The sequence below is a fragment of the Argentina silus genome (assembly GCF_951799395.1).
Source record: "Argentina silus genome assembly, chromosome: 2".
NCBI lineage: Eukaryota > Metazoa > Chordata > Actinopteri > Argentiniformes > Argentinidae > Argentina > Argentina silus.
In genome coordinates this window covers 28,250,229-28,263,099 of record NC_139656.1, presented here as the reverse complement: position 1 = coordinate 28,263,099, position 12,871 = coordinate 28,250,229, and the positions used below count along the sequence as shown (strand labels likewise).

The 12,871-nt window shown below is 45.9% G+C and overlaps 1 protein-coding gene across 2 annotated transcripts in view; it reads right to left on the bottom strand.

Moving 5' to 3' along the window:
• arhgef12b (Rho guanine nucleotide exchange factor (GEF) 12b) overlaps window positions 1-12,871 on the bottom strand; it is a 53,395-nt gene that overhangs the window by 32,676 nt on the left and 7,848 nt on the right. For both annotated transcript variants that reach the window (XM_083697521.1, XM_083697522.1), the window contains exon 2: window positions 358-378. In XM_083697521.1, coding sequence (XP_083553647.1) covers window positions 358-378 — 21 coding nt within the window. The remainder of the gene's footprint in view (window positions 1-357; window positions 379-12,871) is intronic.

The following is a 12,871-nucleotide window of genomic DNA, read 5'->3' as shown; positions in this document are numbered from 1 at the left end:
TAACACACAGTCAGTGCATCCTCTTAGTGTCAGGCACAGTGGGGTGTCCTAATACCTCCACAAGGGGCCAAATCTACCAGAATACAGGTGTCTGTCCTCTCTCTCCTAGGACACATGGTTTAATCTACCAGAATACAGGTGTCTGTCCTCTCTCTCCTAGGACACATGGTTTAATCTACCAGAATACAGGTGTCTCACCTATCCAACTCATAGGACATATGGTTTATTAAAAATAAGACACAGGTCTTTAGTCATAGATATGTTATTCTTCATGTCAAGATGACATATTGTTGTGTTATAGTTGATTGACTGAGAACAAAGAATTGTGAAAAACAAGAAAAATAGCTCCTTTCTCACCTGGTTGCTTTTTTGGGAAACCTGTAAAACAAGTGAGAGAACAATTAGAATGTGTTTTTATATATTTGTCTACCTCTCCTTTGGACTGATTCATATTTCACCACACCTACTCAAAGACATTTCCCAGGAAGACACATCCAACATTTCACCGTGACGACGACGGCTATTGAGCCGAAATGTTGGCGAATAAATGTCACAGCAATGAGAGAATGAGAGTGCGCGGCTTTCATTTTCGTTACGTTTTCAGTAACATTTCACCACACACCAGTCACCCATTTTCACCAACTTGGCCAATCAGGCCAATCAGGCAATAAAAAGCTTGATGGGTTGAGCTGGTCTCTCTTGTCTACTGCATCTCAGTGAGTCACATGGAGGTAGTCTGAGAGCTGCAGAGACGCCAGCCTGACTGGACCCACCTGTCTCACCACCTGCCCCTTAACAACCATCACAGGAATCATTTGCTTACACAACACAGGACAACCACGCCAGGACCCGACACAGCCTCCTTTTTGGGGAAGGAAAACAGTGCGACACCAGACCCACTTTGACTCATGTCATCGTCAAATGGGCGGTGTGACGATGCCGACATAAGCCAATGTCCTCAGGCTGCTCACTCTCTCCGGCCCATACTGTCTGGCATATCCACCATGCAGATCCCCACCTAAACTCTGAGAGATAGGAGGCCAGGCAGAGAGGTTCTTTATATAAATAGCACAGACCCCCTATCCTTTTTTCTCTCTCTCTCTCTCTCTCTCCCCCTCCTCTCCTCTCCTTCTTCCACGGGTGGTTGTTGTTTTTGTTGCTGTTCCTTCCCTTAGACAATGGGGCCTGCTCTTTGAACAATGGCGCTCACGTCAAAGCCAACTTACTACACTGCGGCATTGTGGGACAGATTCCCGGAAACAGAGAGGGCTTCTGGCAGGGCTCCCATTTCCTGAATGTGGGAGAGGGGTGGAAGAGGGGGATGAGGAGGAGGGGTTGGGAGAGGGAGATGAGGAGGAGGGGGGGGGGGGGGGGGGTGCGGGTATCTTTCAGAGAAGGCAGGGGGCAGGATTTGGAGAATCTCGTGCTAGTTCCCAGACTCTGCAAAACCTCCTATTTGAAGTCTCTTCACAGGACAGAGAAAAAAAAACATCATGGAGTCTAAACACGTCTCAAATCAGGGGGAAATGGAAGAGACCCCTTATGTTTACCTAAAACAAAGTGATACGCCTTTTAATATCCAACTCCTAGGATTTCAGTGCATGTCGTTTTGAAGCTGTTTAATGTGACCCGAAAAAGCTGTTACAAGTAATTATTTCACTTCTTTCACCCAGAATAAGCTACTAAATCAAGTCATGCTGAACCAAGAAAAAAAGGAGGAGAGATGGGATTCCCTGTACACTATACCGATTTCTCGTTAAACAGGGGGCACAAAATGGTGGTCAGTCACCTTGTCCTTTGTCTGGGGAACAGCAGGAGCATTAAAACTATTTCTCTTCTGATGTGCCCTGAGAAGATTAGAGTGGATACAGGGGATAGACTGTCTGGGTGAGGACAGCCACATCAGTCTCGCTGGGTGGTGGCTAAGCAGTGCCAGATAAGAAGGGGATTTAGCTGATATTTAGACCCTTAAATGCAGACTCGCTGAGAATGGAGAAAAGAAGGGGCTAATGGGTGGGGAGCCACGAGGGAAATCAATGTGCTTGTCAGCGCCAACGAAGCGACAAGGCAGATCAATAGAGCACAAAAGACTCAAACTGTAGGAGAAATTGATTGCAAGCCATCTAGCAATTAGCCGTTAGCCGTTAGCCTGAGCAGAGGCTTAGCTCTCACAGGTAGCGTTTAACTTAATTTATTCAGGGGTCTACTTGATCTTGTTACGCAATGAATTCCTTAAATTGAATTATCCTATATCCCGATGGACATTGCACCACTTGTATGCCACATTAACAGCTATGTCCCACTAGATGGATGCGATGAGGGTTATCTTGGCCTAATTGAATGATCCTCTGGGTTTCAGTACATTTAATTTTCCGTTGGCATTCTCCTTCAAAGGGCTGAAGAAGGAGAAAATAGGTAAAGGGAACAAAGCCTGATCATGAAAGTCCTGTAATGGCGGCCGAGGAAGAGTTCAAGCGCAACAGTGCCAATTGGCTTTGTTTTTCAAAACACAAACAAATATCATCAGTGATGGTTGAGAAGCGAACAACTCAAAACGGTTTCTGACCCACTGCATATAAACCATCTTCCAATAGTGACATCCTGGTTTCTTCCTGAACCCATGTGTCAATTTCTACTACGTACAAAACGACTATATTGTGTGAGAAAGTAAAGGCTGAACACTGTTCCCTGTGGTATCTGTGATATGACTGCCTCACCGAGACACAATGCTGAACTGCAGTAGATTCTACAAAACTGCCCTGATCCAAAACTGGGTGCCAGAAAGTGCTTACGAGAGGCTGTTAAACAAGGTGTTCTTGATGGGGGCCTGGCATGGGGACGCTTCCTAGGCTAGTGACAGTCTCCTCAGCCAGCCCAGTCTATGGGAGAGACTCAAAGCAAGCCGGGGGAAAGAGGGGGGTTGGGGGAGACTGGAAAGGGACTTGAAAAGGGAAGGCTTTGGGATTGGGCCTGGTCCCTTTCGATGGACCCAAAGTAAAAGTGTTCTCAGAGACACTCGTCCCCCTGACTCACCCATTCTGCCACTGTGCATGTTCAACTCCAGGACCATATGAGGGCACAATATGACAAGAGGCACCGGGAAGAACCTCTAGTATGTGGGTTCATGCCCCCATTTTGCAGGGAAAGTGACTTAGCATTTCTTATCATCAGAACCCGGTCCAGAACCCGGTCCGTTGACCAGAACTGGTTGTTCTAGCACATTTTGGGGATTCTATGTGCCATGACACATTTCACCTGCAGCCACTGAATCACATGAAATAAATTGAATAAATCTGAGTTCAACTCTGCTGCTCCGCTGTCCTGGGCTCACAGGTGGAGCTGCAAGTGTGAGATAAGCTCTAAAGCCCAGCAGCAGCCAGGCTATGACACATGCACTGCCTCTTCTAGTGAATGTGCGTGGAGCAGAGCTATCTGGCCCGCAGCAGAACATTTACTGCTGTGCATTTAAAACACACAGAAAAAAAGAGAGAGAGAGACAGAGACAGAGAGAGAGAGACAGAGAGAGACAGAGAGAGGGAGCGAGAGACAGAGAGAGGGAGCGAGAGAGAGAGAGACAGAGAGAGAGACAGACAGAGAGAGGGAGCGAGAGAGAGGGAGCGAGAGAGAGACAGAGAGAGGGAGACAGAGAGAGAGAGAGAGTGGTTGAGTGAGAATGGAGTGCAGAGAGCTAGGCCCCAGTCATCATTACAAGCACAGACAGACACTTTGCAGCACAAGATAGCCAAAAGCACAAGCAGGCATGCCTGACTGTCTACACTCAGAGAGCAGCCACCTCAAGGCAGAGACACCTGAGGGAGTAAAATGTCATAATCACATTAGCATGACCGTTGTATATCAACGTCAGCCCAATAGCTTATCAGTGGGACTTTCCTACGTCACTCCACCTTGACAGACCTCGTCACTATCAATGTCTGTGCTGTATTACTGCAAGTCAAGCTTGTTAAAAGGTATCAAGAAAAGACCGAGACGAAATGCAGATCGGAAATGTATTGCAGCAGGGGAATGATAAGAAGATAAGAAGACCCAAAAGAGGCTTCCATACCGAGGCTATTGAGCTAGCGCAATGTGCACTTTCAATGCTTTTGATGAGTTGCTGCGCATTTACTGATGATCTATACATATCATAGATAGACATTCAGTAAGGTATTGTATTGATCACACAAGAGAAACACCACTACAATACTTAGGGACAAAGAAATGCGAAGTTACTTCTTCAATGGTGACCAATGACTTTCATTCAAAATGAAGGACGTACTGTATAGGAATGCTTAGTCTATGTTGGTCTCTGTGTAAATCCTTGGTGTCTACAAACTCAATCCCAGTCAACAGAGTGGTCAAAGCAGACCACAAACACACAACTCCCCTATCCCTATCCCTGCCCCCTTCCCCTTCCCCCTCCTCCCTCCCCTTTCTCTTTTGCCATCCCCTCGTTCTCTAGGGCCCGAAGGGAGGAGGAGGAGGAGGAGGCACTCCCTCTCTTTCTGCCCCAATAAGCCTGATCAGAGAGTAGCATCCTGACGCGGCTCGGGGAGGTACATTTCTTCACGCTACACTGTCTGTTCACGTTTTATTAGCGTGGCCAGGGACGGGTGGGTGGGTGGGGGGCCAGGGAGAGAGAGAGAGAGAGAGAGAGAGAGGGAGAGAGAGAGAGAGAGAGAGAGAGAGAGAGAGAGAGAGGGAGAGAGAGCGCCACTGCGTTTGTTCCCTGAGGCAGGGAGTGAGAAGGAAGGTGTAGCCTGGTCTAGTTTTCATAGAGCTGGGGGAATCTACGCAAAGACCAACACACAAGAGGGATCAAGGATGTAATGGTGGATGATGCTAGTCATGCCGGGATGTTGAGAAATGTGCTTTTATGAATAAATGAATGAGTTATTCCTCTTATCATTTTAAGGCACGCCAGAGGGCTCGGGGGTGAAAAAGGCGTTAGAATCTGCGATGAATAATACATTCACTAATATCCACTGATATATGAGAACGTAAAAGGCATCGCCTAAATAAATATGCAGAGAAATTCATTTATGGAAGTAAAATGTGCCTCTCAAACAGTAAAAAGTGCTTCGGTGCACATGGAAAAAAGCGCTATACTGTATAAATTCATTTCCATTATCCAATATTAAAGGTTAAATCAAATATACTGTAAGGCAATTGAGAGTGCACCTGGGGGCAGTAATGCAGCAGCAGGGAAAAGGTTAACTGTTGCCTTTCAGTGAGATGTTGTTGAGTGTACAGCTGAGGTGGACGGACCATAGAAAGTACAGTCTATGCAAAGGAGTTAATCACCAGGCAGAGGCATGTTCAGGCCAAGCAACTATGAGCGCCTCATAACCTCAAATCTTCAAAGTACATGACGCTCCCATTGGTCACTGTAGCCTATTCAACCAACACCCTTCTCCTGAAGAAAGAGACACATGAGCAGACGGAGAGACAGAGACAGAGAGAGAGAGAGAGAGAGACAGAGAGAAACAGAGAGAGAGACAGAGAGAGAGAGAGAGAGAGACAGAGAGAGAGAAGAGAATAAGTTAAAGGGATAGTTCACCCAAATTACAAAATCACATATTTGGTTCATCTATGGACAAGGACAGACTTTAATCCACACTTTGGTCCTGTTCATCTGGGTACCGTCACAAACCTCTGCATTTAATCCACTGCATTTTTAACCAAAAGCCAATGGAAGTCAATGAACCCTAAATTAGCATGTTTATGAACTCAATAACTTGATTTAAATTACTTTGAGATGACTTAGGCATGCCATTTTGAACATGCTAATTTTGGGTCCATTGATTTCCATTGGTTTTTGGTATTAAAAAAAAGAAGCTAACAGTTAGCGCTTAGTGACAGTGCCCAGATGAAAAGAGTGTGGATTGAAGTCTCTCCCGGTCCATAGACTCCTTTCAGGGTAAGGAACCAAATATGTGATTTTGTAATTTGGGTGCACTATCCCTTTAAAAATAGAACAGGGCAGAAGAGCAAGGGAAGGAGAGGGTGCGAGAGAGAGAGAGGAGTGAGTAGTAGGAAAAAAAGAAGGGGGGGGGGGTGAGAGTTAAAGAATGGGACAGAAGAGAGGGACGGAGTGTGTAAAAGGAGGATAAAAGTGAGAGGGTAGACTAGGTGAGACAGACAGTGGAGGGGGAGGGGGGGGGGAGTATCCTAAATAGCTGTCTCCACTACTGCTAAATCAATACCGTTTTACAGACAGTGAGCCAGAAGCATTGCACATATTCTGACAGGGGTGGAGTCAATTCCACGTCAATTCAAATAGATTTAGGGAAATTTGAGCTGTCACATAACTTCATACAATTGATGTACGATTCAATTTCAACAGAAATCGGTGTACGATTCAAGGCGCGAATTAGCTTGGACTGAAATACAATTCAATACATCCCAAAATCCATATCCCGCATTACATGCAAACCCACCCAAACACAGAGTGGTATATCCAACTGATGTGTGGGGGTGCAGTGTTGTGACATATCTCAGGAGGGGGGGTGTTGTGAATAAATGGAGCCAAGCAGTGCCGGCCTTTCCCCCTCCCCTACACTAACCTCTATGTGGCGGGCAGCTGAAGAGAACTGACACAATTTGTCCCAGTGTGTGTGTGTGTGTGTGTGTGTGTGTGTGTGTGTGTGTGTGTGTGTGTGTAGCAGTGTATTGTGTTCTGTCCGTATAACAAAGCCCCCACAATAATGCTTGGATGGATTAATCTCCAAGGCTTTAGGATGTACCAGATGTTGATGGGACTTATAGTCATAACCGTAAACAAATAAACAAAGACAAAAACACACACACACACGCATGCACATACACTCTAATAATTCAGAGAGGGGGAACAATTGACCCAGAAATGATAATACTCAAATGTGCATGCAACATTGAAAAACCCAGATGCAGCCATCCCGGCATTACAACAAAACAATTCAAATGCACACCCGCCTTCTGTGAAGTGTTTAGGCATTACATTGTAATGTCAGGTGCTGCTTGGCCTTGCAGCCCTCTTTGTGAATCTTGTCTTGGAAATGTCTGTATCATGGAGGTGGAGAATGGAGACACCCTGGCTGTGTAACCCCCTCTCCTCTCCTCCCCTCCCCCATCGCCTCTCTCCCTCCACAGGCCCTGAGGCACCGAGGCCTCTCCCCCTCGTCCCTCTTCACTGGCCAGACCTGATGCCTGGGTCTGGAACTACACGTGCCTCGACAAACGCAGGACATCACTCGAGGCGGCTAGCACACATACATCCACAGCCACGGCCATATCCATAGGGTCATAGTACGAAGTATGAAGCTGGGAGGTCAAGCGTTAATCAACATTCAGGTCCGTCGATAAACGTATGAAATTGTTTGAATAGACATCTTGGAACTTGGAATACGACTCACAGTTTCTAGTGAGGCATGTAGTCGTCTGCAAACGACGTCGTATGCTGCAAAGACGATTGAGGTCAATAACACAAGAGTGTGTGTGTGTGTGTGTGTTGGGGGGGGGTTGGGGAACCCTAGCTGCTCTGTGGTGCTCTAAGCCCCTATGAGGTCACCAGGAGGTGAGAGGTGAGGGGCGGGGCCCGCTGGAGACATGCTCCAGTGAGGGAGAGGGGTGAGAGGCTTGGGCAAACAGATGATTCACCAGCAGCTGAGCTGACACAACACCGCCTCTGTCTGCCAGCTAGCCTCAGTGTATGTGTGTGTGTGTGTGTGTCTTTCACAGATTGGTGGTGAGCAGAGGAGGGTAGGCTAAGCTAGTAGAGGCCCAAGTGGTGTAGAGGCCCCCCTGCTGAGTCCACTATTGAGCGTCAACCTGCCGAGGGGCGAATTTCATTGGTCCACTAAGAGGGCACAGACAGAGACCCAGAGCCGTGGTGGACACATCTGGCTGCCTAAATGATACTGAAACTGACCCCCCCACCCCACCCCTCCCCCATCTGGGACTATGATGCAGCTTACACACACACACACACACACACACACTCACACACTATAGTCTAGACAGAAACAGACATACCCACCCACATACAGAAACACACAGACACAGCTTGCGTGCACACACACACATACACACACACACACAAACACCCCAGATTCCGGTGATTAGTTAGGAGTTTTGTTATAACAGACCCTTGGATTAACCTCTAGGCTTAGGGCAGATCAGTGAGAACTTAGCTCTTTAATAGTTCATTAGCCTAGTGTATGAATTGAGTACAACACAAGAGGGTTGTGTGTGTGTGTGTGTGTGTTTCAGTCGCTTTCATCATCCCATTAGCTGCTTACAGTGCACAGAGCCATCCAACACCCCCTGTTGTCTGTAAACTCAATATGTGATGTACAGGCAGATAATTCAAATCAAGTCATTCAATCTCAAAAACATGACATAAAAAGCCACATCATTACAGAGCGTGAACCTACAGTAGATCACATGACTCCGCTACAGACATCTGAAAACATGTAGGAAGCATCCCTAAACGCAAGCAGGCCCAAACATCCACAGCAGGACAAGCAAATCAATCCATTTCGACAGTCATTTCCAAGTGGATTCCATTATAGAAATCAATCTGGGCGGTCGGTGTCATAAGAGGTCTGGGAGCCCTGCCCTGACTGGCTGGCTGGGGTGATGACAGCACTGGAATCAGTGTCAGTCGCTTGGCAGCTGAGGGCATGATTCTCCACGCCACTACACAAATCAATACCTCCGACATGCTCCAATTACATCGGTTCAATTATTTCAGCCTCTCTCCGACCAACTGAACCGATAGAGGCCGCTTGAAGCTTTGAACCCGATTGACTAGCCGTCCGTGAAAAGTACACAAGACAACAAACTTTGATGGGTTTAACAGGATCATGAAGGGTTGAGTAAAACTATGGTGCTCTGTTGGCCTAAACGTTTCAGGGGGCAATGTGTTGCCAAGCAAGAAAACCTAACACTGTCACTGTCTGGTGACACCGTTTTAACGCATACACACTGGAAAGCGGAGGATGTGAATAAAATACTTCCATTTCAAAACTCATGGTGCTTTGCTAAGCCACTATGGGTAGTGGCAACGTATTGGGATTATTACCTGTGTGTCAAGGTCATGTTTAAGCTAGCCTATATTTAGATGACTTTATAGACATGGTGGACGCGGATGGATTCCCCAGGTTAATTCCAAGTCATTCTGGGAAGTATTATTCACTGGTACTGCATGGGCCTACGTGTTCTTGACATTGACAGGTATTAGATTCAAAACACATTACTAATATTGTATAATAGGCCTAATTTAAACAGTGAGCATTCAAAAAGTACCCTCTACCCTCTGTTGGCACAAGAGTGTGTGTGTGTGTGTGTGTGTGTGTGTGTGTGTGTGTGTGTGTGTGTGTGTGTGTGTGTCACATCCCACCTGCTCTATAACTGGAGGGTGTAGTACTGTATAAAGCTCTTTAAACAGTGACTCTGCTCAGCAGTACTTAAGAGGCCAGTTAATTGCAGATTTATTATAAACACCACTAGGACATAATCCCTGCTCCTGGGAGCTCTTGCCAAATGCAAAAGACTGAATCATTATTGTCTCCTCCTCTGTGGTGGCCGAGGGAACAGTGAGGGGAATGGACATGTTTTGCAGACACTGCTGTACTGTAACTGTCTACAATTGAAGACTGACTTCCATTCACAATGTAAACAATTGGTCACAGTAACAACAGGATAGAGGCCAGAGTTATCAAAACAGGGAACCCTCTTGGTACAAATACATAGTACTTTATTTTACATAGCACTGTGTCAGAGTGGGGCATTGGTCAGTCAAGTCAGTGGCCTCAACAAAACTTGATTCCTACTTGACCTCCAACGAGCCTAATAACACCTTCTCTGCTCTGCTATGTGTTCTTAAAAGTGGCAAAACAAGGTTTGATGTATGTATGTATGTACAGTATATATATGCATGTGTATATATACATATATATATATATATATATCTCATCATATGACCCCAGGACTAATGCCCCCAAGAACACTTTGCTTACATTTACAGTCGCATTGCTACATTTCCTCTCATTGTTGTGATCAGGAACTTTCAACAACAAACCATGAGCCTTAACAGACTACCTGGCTCCATCCCATACGGTTACTAAGGTAGATGACCCAGCTGCATACCAAAAAGGTTTTGTGTGGCCATAAAAACAACTTGTGATTTATCTAGCAAGCCCAGCTACTGTATTATTAGCGTGTGTCTGCGTGCCCCTTCATCAGTGTACAGGGAGGAGTGCCTCCTCTCAAGGCTTTTTATAGCCTAGCAGTTATCAGGAGAGGAAAAAACTACAACAACAACAATACACTCATGTCTCAGATGCCAAAAATACCAGACAATTCCTCAGGGATGATCCCAGCACAGCCTGAACTACAGAAGTTTGGAGAGAGAGACCTAGCGTAGTGGGCTGTGAGGATACAAATGACTAGCATGGTGGCGGAGTATTACAGAGGAGTATTTACTGTGTGAAACTTGATTCATTTGTTTTTTTTGAATAGACATGAATAGATAGAAAGTGGTACCAGGTATGACTGCCAGGTATTACTGAGTGTGTGTAAATTGAGTATAGGCCTAGATAGCATAAAAGCACATAGCCCACTAGCCTATTCAGCTTTACAAATCCAATTATTCTGGTGTACAAATACACAGACACCTTGATACCCGCCTATTCCCCCTTCCCTAATAACTGAAACAAATAATGTAGCTTGTATGACCTTTTAGGACAGATTTTGAGGTGGCAAACTAGCACTGGTTTGTGAAAACATCACAGAAAATCACCAAAATCTGGAGGAAGTTCGCCCACAGTCAAAGACGTTCATGTCTGAACTTCACACCAGTTTGAGCGTTGAGAGGTCAGAAGAGGCCTCCATTAGAAGTAAGATTCCATTTCACATCTAAAAGCTGTAGGATTTTAAGGGGGTCTCTTGAATCAACAAAGATGCATCTCCTCAGACCATGTTTGCGAAAACATGCTAGTTGCTCACTATAACCAGTGTGTGTGTGTGGGGGGGGGCTCTACATTTTTTCCTACTTTGTTAGGGAGAACAAAAAAGCCAAAGCCCTTTGCTCAGCAGTTGTCTTTGTGGTAGGGTAACTAAGAGCGAGTGCGAACGGTGTGCAAACATTTCAATGGTCCTCTCCACACAGCTGCTGTCTATGCATGTGTGGGAGAATACCTCGCATACACACTACAACCCAAGCCCATGATGAACAACACACAGGGGCTTTACTGAAAGTACAGGTTTGAGGGACACAGACATTAGGAGACACATAAAAAAGTGGGTTACAGTTCCTTGCCATATACTTGAATATTCCTGGTCTTCTTTAGTTGAAGAACATTAGCAGGTAATAGCACAATGTTATAACATGGCGTTGCTCGAGGAATATTAGCTGTTTGTGGTATCATCATGAGATTGACATCTGAGCAGTGTGTTTTCAAAACCATTGCATGATCTTGAGGGAGAATCACAGCAAAACAAGTACACAACCCATTGCCCAATCGATACTTCAATTTCACACATGATATTTCTTACTCTAAGGAATACATTCATAATTTCTCAACTGAATGACAATAAGACCATTAGTTTCATTACCGTTGTGCAAAAATCTATTTCAATTTTGCACTTTAGAAGTTCAGCAAACAAGAGAAGTTGCATTGTATTCGACATTGTTTCCCAGATGTTTCGCAACCCCATTTGTCCTATCATGTTGTCAATATGAGATGTCTGGAGCTCCATCGCCAGAAGATGCCATGCTTAGCATGCAGCCAAACCATGCCTAGGCAAACGCTAACACTGCATAACCGGCGTGGAGTGGACCAGACGTTTCCTGTAATATAACTAACAGCCAACCACTGTCACCCGGCCTGTGAACTACTCCTTCCTATGACGACACCTACTCCCTCAAACTGCAGCCGACGTCTAAAGAATGAAAAGACTGACTAGAGCCCTACATGTCAACACACACTGACACTAAAGTAATCTATAACACACACACACATGCACACACACAGCTCTGGTGATATGGTAATGGTCCGGTAGAGGAGGAAGTTGGCAGACTTTGATTGGATGCTAGTGATAAAGGCGTAACTAGGCGTAACTAGGCGTAGCTGGCGACCCCGCCTCTCTTATCTATATCCAGGCCAGATGTTGCCAGCTGAGGAGACACAGGCATGGTAGGGCAGGGTGTCCTGCTGTTCGCATGTGTATGAGAGAGAGGGTGTTTGTGTATGCATGCGAGTGTGCCCGTGTGTGTGCGCACGCATGTATCTGAGAGAGTGTGTGACTGTGTGTGTGTGTGTGTGTGTGTGTGTGTGTGTATATGTATGTGCACACATGTAAATGGGTGTGTGTGTGTCTGTGTCTGTGTGTGTGTGTCTGTGTGTGTGTCTATAGCGATCGTTGGGGTGGCCGTGACTCTGCTTCCTGTTGAGACTCGCTCCAACGGGTCCAAGAGAGTGGCATGCGGGGGAGACAGGAACAGGAACAGGAACTAGCACTGCAGGTCCAGGTGCACTGCCTCAAGCAGCCGCCCCTACTTCTCTCTCTGGCGGGCCACATGGACGTCCAGACAACTGACCTGGATGCACGTGGCCCATTTAGTTTATTTACCTCAGCTCATATTCCTACATTGTGTAAATACAGAAGTGTAATGATGACTGTAGGCCTCAGTGTGATTTAGACTCTAGTCTGTGATTTAGATTTTAGTCTGTGATTTAGATTTTGACGTAGCCTTGAGGCACATGAGCAGCAATGATAGTGAAACGTCATTTAAATCAAATGACATCATTCAGTGCCTCACAGAGGATGAATTTGAATCAGCATGCCTTTAACTCTCGAAAAGAGTAACTCTGTCAGTACTTTCTCTGAA